Source organism: Protomyctophum bolini (genome assembly GCF_963924005.1).
Source record: "Protomyctophum bolini genome assembly, chromosome: 2".
Classification (NCBI taxonomy): Eukaryota; Metazoa; Chordata; class Actinopteri; order Myctophiformes; family Myctophidae; genus Protomyctophum; species Protomyctophum bolini.
In genome coordinates this window covers 867,664-889,006 of record NC_137863.1, presented here as the reverse complement: position 1 = coordinate 889,006, position 21,343 = coordinate 867,664, and the positions used below count along the sequence as shown (strand labels likewise).

The following is a 21,343-nucleotide window of genomic DNA, read 5'->3' as shown; positions in this document are numbered from 1 at the left end:
CGATTTTGTAACCCATTTTTCACCCCTGTGTCAATCATCTAATGTGATCCTGGGCTCTACACACCCTCCACCAACCTAGTCCCCATATATGGGGGACAAGGGGAGAGCAACCTAGTCCCCATATATGGGGGACAAGGGGAGACCAACCTAGTCCCCATATATGGGGGACAAGGGGAGACCAACCTAGTCCCCATATATGGGGGACAAGGGGAGAGCAACGGACTTGAACTCATGCTTCCTTCATGCCTGAGTGTCCAAGTTGCTCCTTTACACCTGACAGGGGGGAGTTTCCCTGGTTGGACGTATAGCGCGTGGAAGGAACACGTTATTCCAACCAGTTCCTTTCCCCTCCATCAGGCGCCCCGGCTGGCAGTTTAGAGACCAGGATTACTGCATGTTTTTTGTGAGGGTACCTACCCTAGGGGACACGGGGAGAACATGTGAGGGTACCTACCCTAGGGGACACGGGGAGAACATGTGAGGGTACCTAACCTAGGGGACACGGGGAGAATATGTGAGGGTATCAACCCTAGGGGACACGGGGAGAACACGCAAACTCCACACAGAAAAGCCCTTTCGCCAACCCCGCCTTCGGGTCAATCATTGCTATAGAGTGTGTTCAGTAACGGTGTTAAATAGCTCTATATTGTGACAGTAATCATTGCTATAGAGTGTTCTGTAACAGTGTTAAATAGCTCTATATTGTGACAGTAATCATTGCTATAGAGTGTGTTCTGTAACAGTGTTAAATAGCTCTATATTGTGACAGTAATCATTGCTATAGAGTGTGTTCAGTAACATTGTTAAATAGCTCTATAGTGTGACAGTAATCATTGCTATAGAGTGTGTTCAGTAACAGTGTTAAATAGCTCTATATTGTGACAGTAATCATTGCTATAGAGTGTGTTCAGTAACGGTGTTAAATAGCTCTATAGTGTGACAGTAATCATTGCTATAGAGTGTGTTCAGTAACGGTGTTAAATAGCTCTATATTGTGACAGTAATCATTGCTATAGAGTGTTCTGTAACAGTGTTAAATAGCTCTATATTGTGACAGTAATCATTGCTATAGAGTGTGTTCAGTAACGGTGTTAAATAGCTCTATAGTGTGACAGTAATCATTGCTATAGAGTGTTCTGTAACAGTGTTAAATAGCTCTATATTGTGACAGTAATCATTGCTATAGAGTGTGTTCAGTAATAGTGTTAAATAGCTCTATAGTGTGACAGTAATCATTGCTATAGAGTGTTCTGTAACAGTGTTAAATAGCTCTATATTGTGACAGTAATCATTGCTATAGAGTGTTCTGTAACAGTGTTAAATAGCTCTATATTGTGACAGTAATCATTGCTATAGTGTGTGTTCAGTAACAGTGTTAAATAGCTCTATAGTGTGACAGTAATCATTGCTATAGAGTGTGTTCAGTAACAGTGTTAAATATCTCTATAGTGTGACAGTAATCATTGCTATAGTGTGTACAGTAACAGTGTTAAATAGCTCTATAGTGTGACAGTAATCATTGCTATAGTGTGTGTGTTCAGTAACAGTGTTAAATAGCTCTATATTGTTACAGTAATCATTGCTATAGAGTGTTCTGTAACAGTGTTAAATAGCTCTATAGTGTGACAGTAATCATTGCTATAGTGTGTTTCAGTAACAGTGTTAAATAGCTCTATATTGTGACAGTAATCATTGCTATAGTGTGTTTCAGTAACAGTGTTAAATAGCTCTATATTGTGACAGTAATCATTGCTATAGTGTGTGTTCAATAACATTGTTAAATAGCTCTATAGTGTGACAGTAATCATTGCTATAGAGTGTGTTCTGTAACAGTGTTAAATAGCTCTATAGTGTGACAGTAGTCATTGCTATAGAGTGTGTTCAATAACATTGTTAAATAGCTCTATATTGTGACAGTAATCATTGCAGTGTTAGGCCTAACCTTTAAACAAAATACTTTTTTTGTGTTTTGTGTGTTATTATATTTATTATAATAATAAAATCAATATCTGTAGATCTACTTTTTCCAGCACTGCAAATGACATCAGAAATAATAGATGCATATGTTGTATTTACTACTTCGTACTTCAGTGATTTTAGGTTGTAGATCTGCTATATTTCACTATAGTTTCACTACTTATTACGCGTTTGATTTTTGTATTTATTTGTTATTCCTGGAGTTATTTCTTTGGACCCGTAAGGGTTCATTTGGTTCCATTTTACACTCTCAAGAGTTAAACAATTGTTAAACATCTGCATTACTAGTTAGTTTACAAGAAGTCGACACAATTGTTATTTTATGTTATTTAAATAATTGTTATTTTGTCAAACTTCTTTTTTTTACTATTTTGAAAAAAATAAATATATAAAGTTCAACTAGCCAATCTACTATTTTAACTATTCAAAAATGTTTTGCAAAAAAAGCCAAGCGGTGACGAAAAAGTGTTGTGGATCAAATGCTGAATAAATGATGGACCTTGATATGAAAAAGGTTGAAAACCATTAATAATAATAAAAATAATAATAATATATATATATTGGCCTACAGAACTATTTACCACTGATTTTAATTTCTTTCTTTCTTTCTTTCAGAAAGAATCAGGTCAGTCAAACCGGTAGTGTGATGATGGCTTCTTCTGCCAGTGGCTCCTCCCACCGTGGTGTTGTTAGCCCCTCCTCCCAGCGTGGTGTAAGCCCCGCCCACCTGACGCCCAAGAGGAAGACCATGAAGAAGAAGCACTTCGTTCAGCAGAAGGTCAAGGTGTTCCACAGGGCTGGTGACCCGGTGACCAGCGTGCTCATGTGGGGCGTCAATCATTCCGTGGGTATATGTGCGTCCGTCTGTCTGTCTGTCTGTCTGTCAGCCACATCTCACAAGTATGATTGAACCCTACAAACCCTCCCGCTCACTCAGATCAGCCAACGCAGGGAATCTGGAAGTACCTTCAGTAAAAACGCCGGGACAACAACGCTCCACACGTCCCCAAACTCTTCTCCCTTCTGGCTCCAAAACTATGGAATTACATCAGAACTGCAGCCTCACTCCCAATCTAAACTATGGAATGCACTTCCCATTGCAGTCAGAACTACAGACTCACTCCCAATCCAAACTATGGAATGCACTTCCCATTGCAGTCAGAACTACAGACTCACTCCCAATCCAAACTATGGAATGAACTTCCCATTGCAGTCAGAACTACAGACTCACTCCCAATCTAAACTATGGAATGAACTTCCCATTGCAGTCAGAACTACAGACTCACTCCCAATCTAAACTATGGAATGAACTTCTCATTGCAGTCAGAACTACAGACTCACTCCCAATCTAAACTATGGAATGGACTTCCCATTGCAGTCAGAACTACAGACTCACTCCCAATCTAAACTATGGAATGAACTTCCCATTGCAGTCAGAACTACAGACTCACTCCCAATCTAAACTATGGAATGCACTTCCCATTGCAGTCAGAACTACAGACTCACTCCCAATCTAAACTATGGAATGCACTTCCCATTGCAGTCAGAACTACAGACTCACTCCCAATCTAAACTATGGAATGAACTTCCCATTGCAGTCAGAACTACAGACTCACTCCCAATCTAAACTATGGAATGAACTTCCCATTGCAGTCAGAACTACAGACTCACTCCCAATCTAAACTATGGAATGCACTTCCCATTGCAGTCAGAACTACAGACTCACTCCCAATCTAAACTATGGAATGAACTTCCCATTGCAGTCAGAACTACAGACTCACTCCCAATCTAAACTATGGAATGAACTTCCCATTGCAGTCAGAACTACAGACTCACTCCCAATCTGCGTGTGCACGCATGTGTGTGCGTGTTTGTGTGCGTGTTTGTGTGCATGCGTGTGCGTGTTTGTGTGCATGCGTGTGCGTGTTACCTCTCAGATAAACGACCTCAGCCAGCTGCCTGTGCCCGTCATGTTGCTTCCAGACGACTTCAAAGCCAACAGCAAGATCAAAGTCAGCCACCACCTGTTCAACAAGTAATCTGATTACATTACACCACCGGTTCAACAAGTAATCTGATTACATTACACCACCTGTTCAACAAGTAATCTGATTACATGACACCACCTGTTCAACAAGTAATCTGATTACATTACACCACCGGTTCAACAAGTAATCTGATTACATTACACCACCGGTTCAACAAGTAATTTGATTACATTACACCACCTGATTACATTACACAATCTGATCAACAAGTAATCTGATTACATTACACAATCTGTTCTACTAGTAATCTGATTACATTACACCCCCTGTTCAACTAGTAATCTGATTACATTACACCACCTGTTCAACAAGTAATCTGATTACATGACACCACCTGTTCAACAAGTAATCTGATTACATTACACTATCTGTTCAACAAGTAATCTGATTACATTACACCACCGGTTCAACAAGTAATTTGATTACATTACACCACCTGATTACATTACACAATCTGATCAACAAGTAATCTGATTACATTACACCACCAACATAATCTTTGCTTGGACGGAATGATTTAGATCAAGAGTTATTCATTCACGTTTTAAGATTTTCATTCTGATCGGCTAAAATGGGGGGGGGGGGCATTTTGGATGACATTTTGAATGTTGCCCAACAGCCTGTGGAGAGATGCGATCAGTTATGATATCAATACATCTCCCTGCGCTGGCCGTTACTATTCGATAGGACGGAGACCGCTCTGGGTTTAATATGCATGGTATATGAGGTACAGAGTACAGTAGAGTACTGTCACAATGTACAGTGACCTCACTGAGGTACAGAGTACAGTAGAGTACTGTCACAATGTACAGTGACCTCAATGAGGTACAGAGAGAGTACAGTGTGTGTTGGTTGCGAACGCAGTGAGCACTTACTATGAGACCTAGCAGATCATGTCTGTGTGTCTGTGGGTCTGTCCCGCTATCCAAATATGGAGTGTGTTGCATCAGCAATCACTCAGCTCCATATATGGGCACAAAAGGGGCCAGGTCCACATATTATACAGTAACAGCGGGACAGACACACAGACAGACAGACAGACAGACATGATCTGCAGGGTCCCAGCTGCGTTCGCTTCCCGCGTTTGCGCGTCTTACTGGTAGAGTATACTGTCACAATGTACAGTGACCTCACTGAGGTCCATAGTACAGTGGATTTCAGCCAAATCCTTTAATCCCTGCAGGAATGTACAATAAGACGCTCTGGTATGTGTGTGAGTCCTGTACTGTGAGACTGTATACCAGGGGTTGTCAACGCGTGCACGTATTAATCGTATTTATCAGTGGCGTGCACAGACATTTAGAGGGGCAGGTGCTCAAGTGAAAAAGGGCACCTAGCACGTGGAACCGGCCGGTTGCCTTAGCCCATTCTGACCTGAGATCAGATTCTGAAAATGTCTTCTATACATCCTGACAGTTTTCTGAAAAAGCTATGTTCTTCGATTTTTCAAAAATATAGCAGACCTACAAGCTCGTATAGCTATGAGCTTGTAGATCTGCTATTTTTCAATAGCTAAAGCATAACGTAATGCTAACACCAAAAGGGGTTCCTGCCCTTTTTTTTCTTCTCAAAAGGGCACATTGCCAAAAGGGCAGGGGGTGCTCCAGATAGAGCGCCCCCTGGTGTCTATCTGTGCACGCCACTGGAATTCATCATATTTTCAGTAAATGTACAGTAACAGCGTTGCATTAATTCTGCCTCAGGGAGAACCTGCCAGGACAGTTCAAGTTCAAGGAGTACTGCCCCCAGGTCTTCAGGAACCTGAGGGAGCGCTTTGGCATTGAGGACCAGGATTACCAGGTATATATGAACGCCTATCTAATATCTTTAACCCATTCTGACCTGAGATCAGATTCTAAAAAAAAATTTCTTCTACATCCTGACAGTTTTCCATTCTGACCTGAGATCAGATTCTAAAACATTGTCTTCTACATCCTGACAGTTTTCCATTCTGACCTGAGATCAGATTCTAAAAAAAAATGTCTTCTACATCCTGACAGTTTTCCATTCTGACCCGAGATCAGATTCCAAAAATGTCTTCTATGTTTCAGTCACTCTTCGATTTTTCAAAAATAGCAGATCTACAAGCTCGTAGCGTGCCACTCGGTGGCGCGCTATGAGCTTGTAGATCTGCTATTTTTCAATAGCTAAAGCATAACATGAGGCTAACACCAAAAGGGGTTCCCGCCCCAAAATGGGTTAATTCATTTATTTGAATTATTTGGTATTTATTAATTAGTTTGAAATCATATACTGTATACAGGCCCACTGATTGAGATACAGTGATGATTTCATCAGGTGAAATCCTGTATATACAGGCCTGACACTGACACTGATACTGAGAATGATGTAAATTCAAACTCATAATCTTGCCGAACGGAACTTTCCATTCTTTAAAGAAGGTGTTTTTTTGTCAACATGATGTGAATTCATCTTAACTTGGGTGAGCCTCGTGTTTTACACTCTCAGAGTCTCTCTCTCTGTGTGTGTGTGTGTGTGTGTGTGTGTGTGTGTGTGTGTGTGTGTGTGTCTGTGTGTGTGTGTGTGTGTGTGTGTGTGTGTGTGTGTGTGTGTGTGTGTGTCTGTGTCTGTGTGTGTGTGTGCCTCTCTGAATTTGCATATCTTTGTATAATAATTTGCATGTGCCAGGTGGCCGGTGGTCTGCTGTGCTTTGAGAACATTACGTTTATTTAGAGCACGCACGCACGCACGCACGCACGCACGCACGCACGCACGCACATATGTTATGCTTTAGCTATTGAAAAATAGCAGATCTACAAGCTCGTAGCGTGCCACCGAGTGGCGCGCTACGAGCTTGTAGGTCTGCTATTTTTGAAAGAAATCGAAGAACGACTGACATTAGAAACATAGGCTTTTTCAGAAAACTGTCATTTTCAGAAAACAGACATTTCTTTAGGATCTGATCTCAGGTCAGAATGGGTTAAATAACAGCATGATGTATGTGATGTTAATGTCGCCCGCGTCCTCCAATGAGAATCATCTATAGTGTCGCCCCCCCCCCTCCCCAGGTGTCTCTGACACGCAGTGCACCAATGAGAGAGCGGGACCTGCTGACGTCATGTGACCACACCCTGCTGGTGAAGACCATCTCCAGTGAGGAAGTGGCGGAGATGCACCACATCCTCAACCAGTACCATGAGGTCAGAGTTCAAAGGTCCAGGCCCGGCGCCACGGGGGGGCAAAGGGGGGTGTTTGCCCCGCTAAATCAACCTCTTTGCCCCCTTAGATCAAATAGTTACAGACAAAACAATGGTAAATGTCCAGGCATTCAATTAAATTCCATTTCTTGAAAGGAAGGAAGCCAACGAAATCGTGCGCCTCTGCCCTCTATAGATATGCAAATGTGGGGCATTGTCTTCATGTCCAATACTTGCCCCCCTGATTGCCCCCTCTGTCATTTCATCCTGGCGCCAGGCCTGCGGGGGTCCCTGGCATATCTTCAAATGGGGGTCTCCGCGGGCTGAAGAACAGCTGGAGGGGTTACTTCCTATGATAGGAGCAGGGGGGGCAGTCAGACAGATATTTCGTGAAGCCACTGAGGAAATCGGGATTTCCTGAAAGTTCATAATAATGGCCTGTTGTGGCGCTGTCTGTCATTGGGCCCAAAAAACCCCCATAGCCCCATAGAAGTCCATGTATTTGCGCCCAACTTCACCTAGACTGTATTACCTTGATAAACATGGTCATGAATACTTTCTGCTTCCAGTCACTATAGTTTAAAGTCTCATTTCTAATGCCATAATATTATTTTTGGAAAATTATGGTCCCATTTATTTAGAAAAATGACCATAAAGTCGCGTATGTTCTGAGGAGCGTGGCTATACCGTTACAGTCTATGATCGGGATTCCCCTCCCACTCGAGTCAAAATAAAAACCAACGGAGAAGAAGGGGGGGGGGGGGAAGTCCCGCCTCGTTGTCTGGGCCAGCCAATGGGCTCAGCTGGGCCCAAACGGATCTAGAAAGATGGCGACTTACAATTCAAGGACTGACAGGCTTCATGCAGGCAGGCAGGCAGGCAGGCAGGCAGGCAGGCAGGCAGGCAGGCAGGCAGGCAGGCAGACAGGCAGACAGACAGACAGACAGACAGACAGACAGACAGACAGACAGACAGACAGACAGACAGAGAGCATTTGTAGTAGGAATAGGATTCAAAATCAACAGTTATAATTCTGCTTTATTGCATTGTTGGTTTTGACTGAAGATGTCTGATAATAGTGTTAGCATTTTAAATCATTTATCTTATCGACTCATGCCTTAATAACAATGTTTGTTTAATTTGGTTTGTGGTTTTAGTCTCTGCAGAAATATCTCCAGAGATGTGTCCCATTTTGTCGACTTCCATTTTCTCATTTCACAAAAGAAAAACCTAAATCTTTAAAAAGGGACAGAGTTGCAAACCCTTTTTGGGCGGGAACCCCTTTTGGTGTTTTAAGCCATTCTGAACGGGAACCCATTTTGGTGTTAGCATCATGTTATGCTTTAGATGGGGGGTCCCTGGAACAACATATTCTCAGAAGGGGGGTCCCTGGAACAACATATTTTCAGATGGGGGGTCCCTGGAACAACATCTTTTCAGATGGGGGGTCCCTGGAACAACATATTTTCAGATGGGGGGTCCCTGGAACAACATCTTTTCAGATGGGGGGTCCCTGGAACAACATATTTTCAGATGGGGGGTCCCTGGAACAACATATTTTCAGATGGGGGGTCCCTGGAACAACATATTTTCAGATGGGGGGTCCCTGGAACAACATATTTTCCAATGGGGGTCGGCGGCAAATTACATATTAGTTTTTGAGGTAATTTAATATTGAGAACCACTGACATAGAAACACGAGATATTTAGGAACCTATATTGATATTGACATATTGCCTATTTCATAAAAACTGTCATGATTTAGAAGATCTTTTTTTACATTTCGATGTCAGGCCTACATATATGATAGCCTCGATCGTTGCCATAGCAGCTCCTTGTCGAGATCAAAGCAGAGAGATGAGGCTGACTTTTAAACCGAATAAAAAAACAATATAAATGAACTCTTCTGACAGAATGCAAGCCTCAGAACGCAGACAGCTCCTCTGACGTTGAGCGTCTGGGCTTTACGCTCTGTGAGAGAACCGACCGCACGACTCTGGGGAGCAGGGGAGAAATGACACACTGAATATGTAGACCTTTGTTGGCAACAAGGAACCAGCAGGTGGCAGAATAACTCAGATTTAGACCTGAGGACAATTCTAAAATATGTTTTCTAAATCATGATAGTTTTCAGACAAAAAACGATGTTTCTATATCAGTGTCAAGGACCCCCACATGCCCACATGCCCAATTGCCCACGACCCCCATCTGAAAATATGTTGTTCCAGGGACCCCCCCCCCCCAGAAGCAAAGATTTCAGTTAAAAAAAAACTGTGAAAGCATACAGTATAAAAGATTTGCGCCACATTTTCTCAATTAATAAAAAATAGCAGATCTACAAGCTCGTAGCACGGCACTCTGTGCAGCAGATCTACAACGCCTCGCAATGCACTTTTTGATTACATTTGATAAAGTAATGGTCTTTCCCCCCTCCATTTCATTTCAGGAATTTAAAGTCATTATATTGTCACTATATAAGCATCTAGTGAAGTCAAATTGAAGTCTAATATTAGGTGGACGTTTCGGGCCCATATAGGGCCGGTTCATACTCCTATTGTACCGCTGTTTCGGCGCTGTACAGCCGGAATGATTTCGGCTCGTCAGAAAATTTCAGTAGCAACTAGTAGGCGACTTTAGGACGGTACCCGCCCCCCCCCCCCCCCCCGACGTCACATTGTAGGCTCTACAGCGCCGAACCGACTTTTATTCGGCTCTAAAATAGGAGTATGAATCGGCCCTTAGACCGTCACATGAAGGTCTAAAGCGACCCAAACGTCCACCTGATAAAGAGCAACATTTTGGCACGTGTCTGTCGGTGCATGCGGGACCTTTTCTTTGTCTTCCAAAGAAAGATACCCTTTTCACGATATTCTCTACTGCCCTATGCGCACCGTCCTGTCCCCAGCCTTCTGAGGTGTGCATCGGCCTTTTTGCGATAATGCTACGCAGTTAGAATATTGAAATATGTTCAGTCTTCCCTGCAGTGTATTTTTTTTGGTTTCTCGTGTTGTTATTTTGGTGGGGGTTGAGAAGCAGTGATGCAGAGAAGAGTCCTGGGCAGTGTGAAGGAGGGAAGGAGGGAGGGGAGGGAGGGCTGTTCTGTGTTTCAGACTCAGACCGACGTACGTCTGGCCATCTGGTCCTCCCAGCAGACGCCAGACGGGCCAGCCTGGGCTGGGCTGGCGTGCAGAAGAAACCGCTCCGCTCACAGATAGTGAGTGGCCCCGGCTAACTGGGGATCACAGTCATATCAGTGGGAGAGATATTGTTGTGGTATTGACTGTTAGGGTTCATGTGGTTTTTATGGCAGTTAGATCATGGTAGAGGGGGGGGGGAAGGGGTGGGGGGGGGCATGCTAGTGCACCTTACGTTGAGGGGGGAGGAGTGGGGGGGCGGGGAGGTTCAATAGTTAGTGTCCATTGAAGATATCATGCTGGCCGAGTCCTTGTTTTGCAGCACATAGCGACGGTTTGCGGCCTGTGTTTAGCAGCACATAGCGACGGTTTGCGGCCTGTGTTTAGCAGCACATAGCGACGGTTTGCGGCCTGTGTTTAGCAGCACATAGCGACGGTTTGCGGCCTGTGTTTAGCAGCACATAGCGACGGTTTGCGGCCTGTGTTTAGCAGCACATAGCGACGGTTTGCGGCCTGTGTTTAGCAGCACATAGCGACGGTTTGCGGCCTGTGTTTAGCAGCACATAGCGACGGTTTGCGGCCTGTGTTTAGCAGCACATAGCGACGGTTTGCGGCCTGTGTTTAGCAGCACATAGCGACGGTTTGCGGCCTGTGTTTAGCAGCACATAGCGACGGTTTGCGGCCTGTGTTTAGCAGCACATAGCGACGGTTTGCGGCCTGTGTTTAGCAGCACATAGCGACGGTTTGCGGCCTGTGTTTAGCAGCACATAGCGACGGTTTACGGCCCGTGTCTTGCAGCACATAGCGACGGTTTGCGGCCTGTGTTTTGAAGCACGTAGCGACGGTTTGCGGCCTGTGTTTTGCAGCACATAGTGACGGTTTACGGCCCGTGTTTTGCAGCACATCGTGACGTGCCACGGCAGCACGCTGCTGCCTCAGTTCCTGGCCATGTACCGAGTGACGGTGGACGGCGAGGACAGCTACCTGCTGGTCATGAGGAACATGTTCAGCCACAGACTGACCGTACACAGGAAGTACGACCTCAAGGTACACAGGAAGTACGAACCTCAAGGTAAACAGGAAGTACGACCTCAAGGTAAACAGGAAGTACGACCTCAAGGTAAACAGGAAGTACGACCTCAAGGTAAACAGGAAGTACGAACCTCAAGGTAAACAGGAAGTACGACCTCAAGGTAAACAGGAAGTACGACCAAAAGGTAAACAGGAAGTACGAACCTCAAGGTAAACAGGAAGTACGACCTCAAGGTAAACAGGAAGTACGAACCTCAAGGTAAACAGGAAGTACGAACCTCAAGGTAAACAGGAAGTACGTCCCTCAAGGTAAACAGGAAGTACGACCTCAAGGTAAAAACAGGAAGTACGAACCTCAAGGTAAACAGGAAGTACGAACCTCAAGGTAAACAGGAAGTACAAACCTCAAGGTAAAAACAGGAAGTACGAACCTCAAGGTAAACAGGAAGTCTGTCTCTGTCGCTCTGCTCAATCTGACCTCAGCGATATATGATATTGTTAGGGGCGCGAGCCCCTCCTATATTGAGCTATAGTGTAGATCTTTGTTGTCTTTGTACAGTAACATATTGTCTTTGTGTACAGTAACATATTGTTGTCTTTGTACAGTAACATATTGTTGTCTTTGTACAGTAACATATTGTTGTCTTTGTACAGTAACATATTGTTGTCTTTGTGTACAGTAACATATTGTTGTCTTTGTACAGTAACATATTGTTGTCTTTGTACAGTAACATATTGTTGTCTTTGTACAGTAACATATTGTTGTCTTTGTACAGTAACATATTGTTGTCTTTGTGTACAGTAACATATTGTTGTCTTTGTGTACAGTAACATATTGTTGTCTTTGTACAGTAACATATTGTTGTCTTTGTGTACAGTAACATATTGTTGTCTTTGTGTACAGTAACATATTGTTGTCTTTGTGTACAGTAACATATTGTTGTCTTTGTACAGTAACATATTGTTGTCTTTGTGTACAGTAACATATTGTTGTCTTTGTGTACAGTAACATATTGTTGTCTTTGTACAGTAACATATTGTTGTCTTTGTGTACAGTAACATATTGTTGTCTTTGTGTACAGTAACATATTGTTGTCTTTGTGTACAGTAACATATTGTTGTCTTTGTACAGTAACATATTGTTGTCTTTGTGTACAGTAACATATTGTTGTCTTTGTGTACAGTAACATATTGTTGTCTTTGTGTACAGTAACATATTGTTGTCTTTGTGTACAGTAACATATTGTTGTCTTTGTGTACAGTAACATATTGTTGTCTTTGTGTACAGTAACATATTGTTGTCTTTGTACAGTAACATATTGTTGTCTTTGTGTACAGTAACATATTGTTGTCTTTTTGTACAGTAACATATTGAAACGTTGTTATTATTATTACACAGGGCTCCTTGGTGTCACGTGCAGCAAGTTTCAAAGAGAAGGTGAGAATATGTTTTCAGTTGTTGGTTTTATGTTGTTTTTAAATAACTTTTACACGTGTGTGTGTGTGTGTGTGTAGTATTAGTGTAGCCTAAATGCCTGGGCTACAGGCCTGTGCTATAGTGAAGGGTTGGTGTGTTTCAGGGTAAAGAGTTGCCCACGTACAAAGACGTGGACTTCAGGAATAAGATGCAAAAGATTTACGTGAACGAGGAGGAGAGAGCGAGGCTGATGGAGAAGCTCAACAGAGACGTAGAGGTGAGGACGTGTGTGCGTGTGTGTGTGTGTGTGTGTGTGTGCGTGTGTGTGTGTGTGTGTGTGTGTGTGTGTGTGTGTGTGTGCGTGTGTGTCTGTGTCTGTGTGTGTGTATCTATTATTTTGAATACATTTCCATTTACAGTTTGGCACCTGAAATGTTTTAGTTTAAGTCTAGTTTGAGTTACCAGTATGATGTGTATGATGTAACGTCATGGCTGTGTTGTTGAACACACACACAGCTTAACGTCATGGCTGTGTTGTTGAACACACACACAGCTTAACGTCATGGCTGTGTTGTTGAACACACACACAGCTTAACGTCATGGCTGTGTTGTTGAACACACACACAGCTTAACGTCATGGCTGTGTTGTTGAACACACACACAGCTTAACGTCATGGCTGTGTTGTTGAACACACACACACAGCTTAACGTCATGGCTGTGTTGTTGAACACACATAGCTTAACGTCATGGCTGTGTTGTTGAACACATAGCTTAACGTCATGGCTGTGTTGTTGAACACATAGCTTAACGTCATGGCTGTGTTGCTGAACACACACAGCTTAACGTCATGGCTGTGTTGTTGAACACACACACAGCTTAACGTCATGGCTGTGTTGTTGAACACACACACAGCTTAACGTCATGGCTGTGTTGTTGAACACACAGCTTAACGTCATGGCTGTGTTGTTGAACACACAGCTTAACGTCATGGCTGTGTTGTTGAACACACACATAGCTTAACGTCATGGCTGTGTTGTTGAACACACAGCTTAACGTCATGGCTGTGTTGTTGAACACACAGCTTAACGTCATGGCTGTGTTGTTGAACACACACATAGCTTAACGTCATGGCTGTGTTGTTGAACACATAGCTTAACGTCATGGCTGTGTTGTTGAACACACACACAGCTTAACGTCATGGCTGTGTTGTTGAACACACAGCTTAACGTCATGGCTGTGTTGTTGAACACACACATAGCTTAACGTCATGGCTGTGTTGTTGTTGAACATATTAGTGTCAGTTTGGGAACCACTGGACTAGATTGATTAACCCTTTCAGTTCCTGGTGCACATGAGGATCATGGACTACAGTCTGCTGTTGGGCATCCATGACGTGGAGAGGGCCGAGGAGGAGGAGGAGGAGCTAGAGGAGGGGGAGGAGCTGGGGGACGAGGAGGCGGAGTCATCCTCCCACGAGGAAGAGGAGGAGCCAGAGGCCCCTCACCACCCCGCCCCCTGTGGTGGCTCCTCCCCCGAAGGCATCGCCGGCTACATGAACTCCTTCAAGCCCATGGGTGCCGGGGAGTTCGACCCCTACGTGGATGTGTACGCCATCCATAGTGACGGAGGTGAGTCTATGTACACCACCCATAGTGACGTATAGGTGAGTCTGTGTACACCACCCATAGTGACGTATAGGTGAGTCTGTGTACACCATCCAGAGTGACGGAGGTGAGTCTGTGTACGCCATCCATAGTGACGGAGGTGAGTCTGTGTACACCACCCATAGTTACGTATAGGTGAGTCTGTGTACACCACCCATAGTGACGTATAGGTGAGTCTGTGTACACCACCCATAGTGACGTATAGGTGAGTCTGTGTACACCACCCATAGTGACGTATAGGTGAGTCTGTGTACACCACCCATAGTGACGGAGGTGAGTCTGATCGACCTTTGACCTTTGCTCTCTGCCCCCTGTAGGCGCGCCCCCAGGAGACAGGTGTACTGCATGGGTCTGATTGACCTTTGACCTCTGCCCCCTGTAGGCGCGCCCCCAGGAGGCAGGTGTACGTCATGGGTCTGATCGACCTTTGACCTTTGACCTCTGCCCCCTGTAGGCGCGCCCCAGAGGGAGGTGTACTTCATGGGTCTGATCGACCTTTGACCTTTGACCTCTGCCCCCTGTAGGCGCGCCCCAGAGGGAGGTGTACTTCATGGGTCTGATCGACGTGCTGACGCAGTACGACACCAAGAAGAAAGCGGCTCACGCTGCCAAGACCGTCAAACATGGAGTGAGTTCTGTAGTGAAACAAGACCGTCAAACATGGAGTGAGTTCTGTAGTGAAACAAGACCGTCAAACACGGAGTGAGTTCTGTAGTGAAACAAGACCGTCAAACATGGAGTGAGTTCTGTAGTGAAACAAGACCGTCAAACATGGAGTGAGTTCTGTAGTGAAACGAGACCGTCAAACATGGAGTGAGTTCTGTAGTGAAACGAGACCGTCAAACATGGAGTGAGTTCTGTAGTGAAACAAGACCGTCAAACATGGAGTGAGTTCTGTAGTGAAACAAGACCGTCAAACATGGAGTGAGTTCTGTAGTGAAACAAGACCGTCAAACATGGAGTGAGTTCTGTAGTGAAACAAGACCGTCAAACATGGAGTGAGTTCTGTAGTGAAACAAGACCGTCAAACATGGAGTGAGTTCTGTAGTGAAACAAGACCGTCAAACATGGAGTGAGTTCTGTAGTGACACAAGACCGTCAAACATGGAGTGAGTTCTGTAGTGAAACAAGACCGTCAAACATGGAGTGAGTTCTGTAGTGAAACAAGACCGTCAAACATGGAGTGAGTTCTGTTAGTGAAACAAGACCGTCAAACATGGAGTGAGTTCTGTAGTGAACCAAGACCGTCAAACATGGAGTGAGTTCTGTAGTGAAACAAGACCGTCAAACATGGAGTGAGTTCTGTAGTGAAACAAGACCGTCAAACATGGAGTGAGTTCTGTAGTGAAACAAGACCGTCAAACATGGAGTGAGTTCTGTAGTGAAACAAGACCGTCAGACATGGAGTGAGTTCTGTAGTGAAACAAGACCGTCAAACATGGAGTGAGTTCTGTAGTGAAACAAGACCGTCAAACATGGAGTGAGTTCTGTAGTGAAACAAGACCGTCAAACATGGTGTGAGTTCTGTAGTGAAACAAGACCGTCAAACATGGAGTGAGTTCTGTAGTGAAACAAGACCGTCAAACATGGAGTGAGTTCTGTAGTGAAACAAGACCGTCAAACATGGAGTGAGTTCAGTAGTGAAACAAGACCGTCAAACATGGAGTGAGTTCTTTAGTGAAACAAGACCGTCAAACATGGAGTGAGTTCTGTAGTGAAACAAGACCGTCAAACATGGAGTGAGTTCTGTAGTGAAACAAGACCGTCAAACATGGAGTGAGTTCTGTAGTGAAACAAGACCGTCAAACATGGAGTGAGTTCTGTTCCTCCTTAAAGACCGTCTGGTTGGAATAACGTGTTCCTTCCACGCGCTACGTCTGGCCGGGGAAACTCCCCCCCCTGTGAGGTGAAAAGAAGCAGCTTGGACTCCTCATGCATTGAAGGAAGCATGAGGTCAGTCCCCCCCCCCCCAGGTTGGCAAAGGAAGTGTAGCGCCTAGGATTATATTAGATCCTTTACATTGGGTGAAAACATGGGTTACAAAATCGTGGTCTAAAAAATTTAGTAAAAAAAAAACACAAGACCGTCAAACATGGAGTGAGTATAATAAATCATCAGTGTCCTTTTGCATGCATGTGACGGTAGGATGTAGCGCGTGGAAGAGCCCCTCCTATAAACAGAATCTACACTACAGCCGTTTATAGGAGGGGCTAGCGCCTTAGAGTATATATGAATAGAGAGACGGCACCCAGAGGAAACGCTGAGGCGAAATGGACACAGTGGCCGAATGAAGGTATTGCAGCGTTGGGCCCCAAACACATGAACGCGCCGGTCCGTTGACTATCATTGTGCACGTTCACGACGGACGCACGCTCGTGCGCGTTCAACGGCAGCGCATTCATGTGTTTGGGGCCCACTCACTAATGCAATCCATCCCAGAATGCACTCTGTTCCTATACCCGGAAGGAGGAGTGAAATCGCCTCATGCGCTTTTGAGCAACTTAACCCATTCTGACCGGGAACCCATTTTGGTGTCAGCATCGTGTTATGCTTTAGCTATTGAAAAATATCAGATCTACAAGCTCATATCGCGCCACCGAGTGGCGCGATATGAGCTTGTAGGTCTGCTATTTTTGAAAAATTCGAAGAACGACTGACATTTTTTTAAATCTGATCTCAGGTCAGAATGGGTTCATCAGACCAGTGTGTGTCCAGTGGAAACCTCGTATGAATCTGATCTCAGGTCAGAATGGGTTAATGCAAGTGGATGGAAGGAGAACTCGGGTGTCATCTCTATTCATATATATACTCTAAGGCTAGCGCCCCTCAGAAACCTGAGACTTGACTCTTAACCCATTCTGACCTGAGATCAGATTCATACGAGGTTTCCACTAGGACACACACTGGTCTGATCAACCCATTCTGACCTGAGATCAGATTCTAAAAAATGTCAGTCGTTCTTCGAATTTTTCAAAAATAGCAGACCTACAAGCTCGTATCGCGCCACTCGGTGGCGCGATATGAGCTTGTAGATCTGCTATTTTTCAATAGCTAAAGCATAACATGATGCTAACACCAAAATGGGTGCCCGGTCAGAATGGGTTAAAGCTGTGAGTTCAACCTCCGTGTTTCTCCTTCTCCCATCATGCATTGCAGGCCGGAGCCGAGATCTCTACGGTCCACCCGGAGCAGTACGCCAAACGCTTCCTCGACTTCATCGCCAACATCTTCGCCTAAAGTTCTACGAGAGAGTACGCACGACGAGGGGGACACGCCCCCCCTCATCTAGACTGACCACGCCCCCCTCATCTAGACTGACCACGCCCCCCTCATCTAGACTGACCACGCCCCCCTCATCTAGACTATAGCCTCGTCCCAGGCTTACTTATCTGCGAAAAGAAAAGCCTGGTCACAACGTAAGACAGAGAAGCATAAAGTAAAGCCTGGTCACAACGTAAGGCAGAGAAGCATAAAGTAAAGCCTGGTCACAACGTAAGGCAGAGACGCATAAAGTAAAGCCTGGTCACAACGTAAGGCAGAGAAGCATAAAGTAAAGCCTGGTCACAACGTAAGGCAGAGAAGCATAAAGTAAAGCCTGGTCACAACGTAAGGCAGAGAAGCATAAAGTAAAGCCTGGTCACAACGTAAGGCAGAGACGCATAAAGTAAAGCCTGGTCACAACGTAAGGCAGAGAAGCATAAAGTAAAGCCTGGTCACAACGTAAGACAGAGAAGCATAAAGTAAAGCCTGGTCACAACGTAAGGCAGAGAAGCATAAAGTAAAGCCTGGTCACAACGTAAGGCAGAGAAGCATAAAGAAAAGCCTCATCACAACCTAAGGCAGAGAAGCATAAAGTAAAGCCTGGTCACAACGTAATGCAGAGAAGCATAAAGTAAAGCCTGGTCACAACGTAAGGCAGAGAAGCATAAAGTAAAGCCTGGTCACAACGTAAGGCAGAGAAGCATGAAGTAAAGCCTGGTCACAACGTAAGGCAGAGAAGCATAAAGAAAAGCCTCATCACAACCTAAGGCAGAGAAGCATAAAGTAAAGCCTAGTCACAACGTAAGGCAGAGAAGCATAAAGTAAAGCCTGGTCACAACGTAAGGCAGAGAAGCATAAAGTAAAGCCTGGTCACAACGTAAGGCAGAGAAGCATAAAGTAAAGCCTGGTCACAACGTAAGGCAGAGAAGCATAAAGTAAAGCCTGGTCACAACGTAAGACAGAGAAGCATAAAGTAAAGCCTGGTCACAACGTAAGGCAGAGAAGCATAAAGTAAAGCCTGGTCACAACGTAAGGCAGAGAAGCATAAAGTAAAGCCTAGTCACAACGTAAGGCAGAGAAGCATAAACTAAAGCCTGGTCACAACGTAAGACAGAGAAGCATAAAGTAAAGCCTGGTCACAACCTAATACAGAGAAGCATAAAGTAAAGCCTGGTCACAACGTAAGGCAGAGAAGCATAAAGTAAAGCCTGGTCACAACGTAAGACAGAGAAGCATAAAGTAAAGCCTGGTCACAACGTAAGGCAGAGAAGCATAAAGTAAAGCCTGGTCACAACGTAAGGCAGAGAAGCATAAAGTAAAGCCTGGTCACAACCTAAGGCAGAGAAGCATAAAGTAAAGCCTGGTCACAACGTAAGGCAGAGAACTTCTCTGCCTTACGTTGTGACCAGGCTTTACTTTATGCATCTCTGAGAGAAGCATAAAGTAAAGGCTGGTCACAACGTAAGGCAGAGAAGCATAAAGAAAAGCCTGGTCACAACGTAAGGCAGAGAAGCATAAACCAATCACAACACTTGTTTCATTCGCGGAAATGGTGTCAGCTGGGAGGTGGAATGAGTTGGAAATGGACGTGTAACTGAATACGTACCCATCCAACAGCATGGCAGGATCTCTGATGGCAAAGATTATTAATAAAGATTGTTCTCTGATGGAATTTAGTACATCTCTTTTATTTTTGCAAGTCTGTCTGTCTGTCTGTCTGTCTGTCTGTCTGCGCACACACACACACACACACACACACACACACACACACACACACACACACACACACACACACACACACACACACACAGTAGATAATTTAACAATCTTTTTGGACCACCTGGAGCCCTCTCAAGGACCGCTGGTGGTCCCCGGACCACTGGTTGAAAACTGAAGGTTATATGATAACCATGGTTATGTTAACCTTTAACCACACAACAACCATCAGTACCATCTGTGGAGAAGAACATAATAACAACAACAACAACAACAACAACAATAATAATAATAATAATAAGATGCTTGAGAATATTTTAATTGTTATATAATTGTAAATTCAAGCCTCATATTGTAAGAAACACATTTGTGGCGACAGGTGGCGAAAACTTTGGTCATTGTCATCACAGGATGTTCAGACCTGGCTTCCTGTCTAATATATAGTTTAATCATACATTCAATGACAGTCAAATAAAAACATTCAATAATTATCCATTATTATTAACCCATTCTGAACGGGAACCCATTTTGGTGTTCAGCATCATGTTATGCTTTAGCTATTGAAAAATAGCAGATCTACAAGCTCATAGCGCGCCACCGAGTGGCGCGCTATGAGCTTGTAGGTCTGCTATTTTAGAAAAATCGAAGAACGACTGACATTTTTAGAATCTGATCTCAGGTCAGAATGGGTTATAATCAGACCAGTGTGTGTCCTAGTGGAAACCTCGTATGAATCTGATCTCAGGTCAGAATGGGTTAAATATCGTCGCCGTCCGGCAGAAACCTCTCATCTCCACGTTCTATAACCGTGCGGATGTTTTGATCGCACCTCACAGAGCAGATCTACAAGCTTGAAACGTGGCGCGAAGCAACGGGTTTTGAGCTTGTAGATCTGCTACTTTTTCTGCTGCTTTTCAATTTGAATTTATTGAATTTATGCCAGCAGGGGAACAAATACATCTTCAATATGAGAAATCGTATAGCTTGGTATAGGCCAAAGATAACCACCACACCAACATAGAACCTACAGTTTGGTAGGTGAAGATATAACCACCACACCAACATAGAATCTACAGTTTGGTAGGCCAAAGATAACCACCACACCAACATAGAACCTACAGCTTGGTAGGCCAAAGATAACCACCACACCAACATAGAATCTACAGTTTGGTAGGCCAAAGATAACCACCACACCAACATATAATCTACAGTTTGGTAGGCCAAAGATAACCACCACACCAACATAGAATCTACAGTTTGGTAGGCCAAAGATAACCACCACACCAACATATAATCTACAGTTTGGTAGGCCAAAGATAACCACCACACCAACATAGAATCTACAGCTTGGTAGGCCAAAGATAACCACCACACCAACATAGAACCTACAGTTTGGTAGGTCAAAGATAACCACCACACCAACATATAATCTACAGTTTGGTAGGCCAAAGATAACCACCACACCAACATATAATCTACAGTTTGGTAGGCCAAAGATAACCACCACACCAACATAGAATCTACAGTTTGGTAGGCCAAAGATAACCACCACACCAACATAGAATCTACATCTTGGTAGGTGAAGATAACCACCACACAGAATTAGCCAAGGCTATAAGTGTTATGCTTATCATCAACAACAGATACATTTCTCGGCTACTGTCGTCGGGTTAATGTCATGTCTTATTTGCCAATAACCGATACTGACCGATACAGATTATGTGTAAATAAAAGTAACGTGGTGGACGTATGAGGTTTCCACCCGACAGAGACGATATAGGTGACGTGTGTCCGCTCCGGGCGCACAGACAGACACGCCCACAACATAACAGACACGCCCCGAACGCACAGACACGCCCACAACATAACAGACATGCCCAGAACATAACAGACACGTCCAGAACATAACAGACTGGCTAAAAGTTTAGCGTTACA

The 21,343-nt window shown here is 44.3% G+C and overlaps 1 protein-coding gene across 1 annotated transcript; it reads left to right on the top strand.

Annotated features, from left to right (window-relative positions):
* Positions 1-2,716: 2,716 nt before the first annotated feature.
* LOC308327742 (phosphatidylinositol 5-phosphate 4-kinase type-2 gamma-like) lies at positions 2,717-17,668 on the top strand (the record flags this gene model as incomplete). The annotated part of the gene is made up of 10 exons (XM_080781277.1): positions 2,717-2,821; positions 3,915-4,012; positions 5,729-5,825; positions 7,055-7,186; positions 11,218-11,364; positions 12,749-12,787; positions 12,930-13,043; positions 14,107-14,395; positions 14,956-15,059; positions 17,588-17,668. Exons 1-10 carry the CDS (start codon positions 2,726-2,728, stop codon positions 17,666-17,668), a joined length of 1,197 nt encoding a protein of 398 aa, XP_080637403.1. The 5' UTR covers positions 2,717-2,725.
* Positions 17,669-21,343: the final 3,675 nt, after the last annotated feature.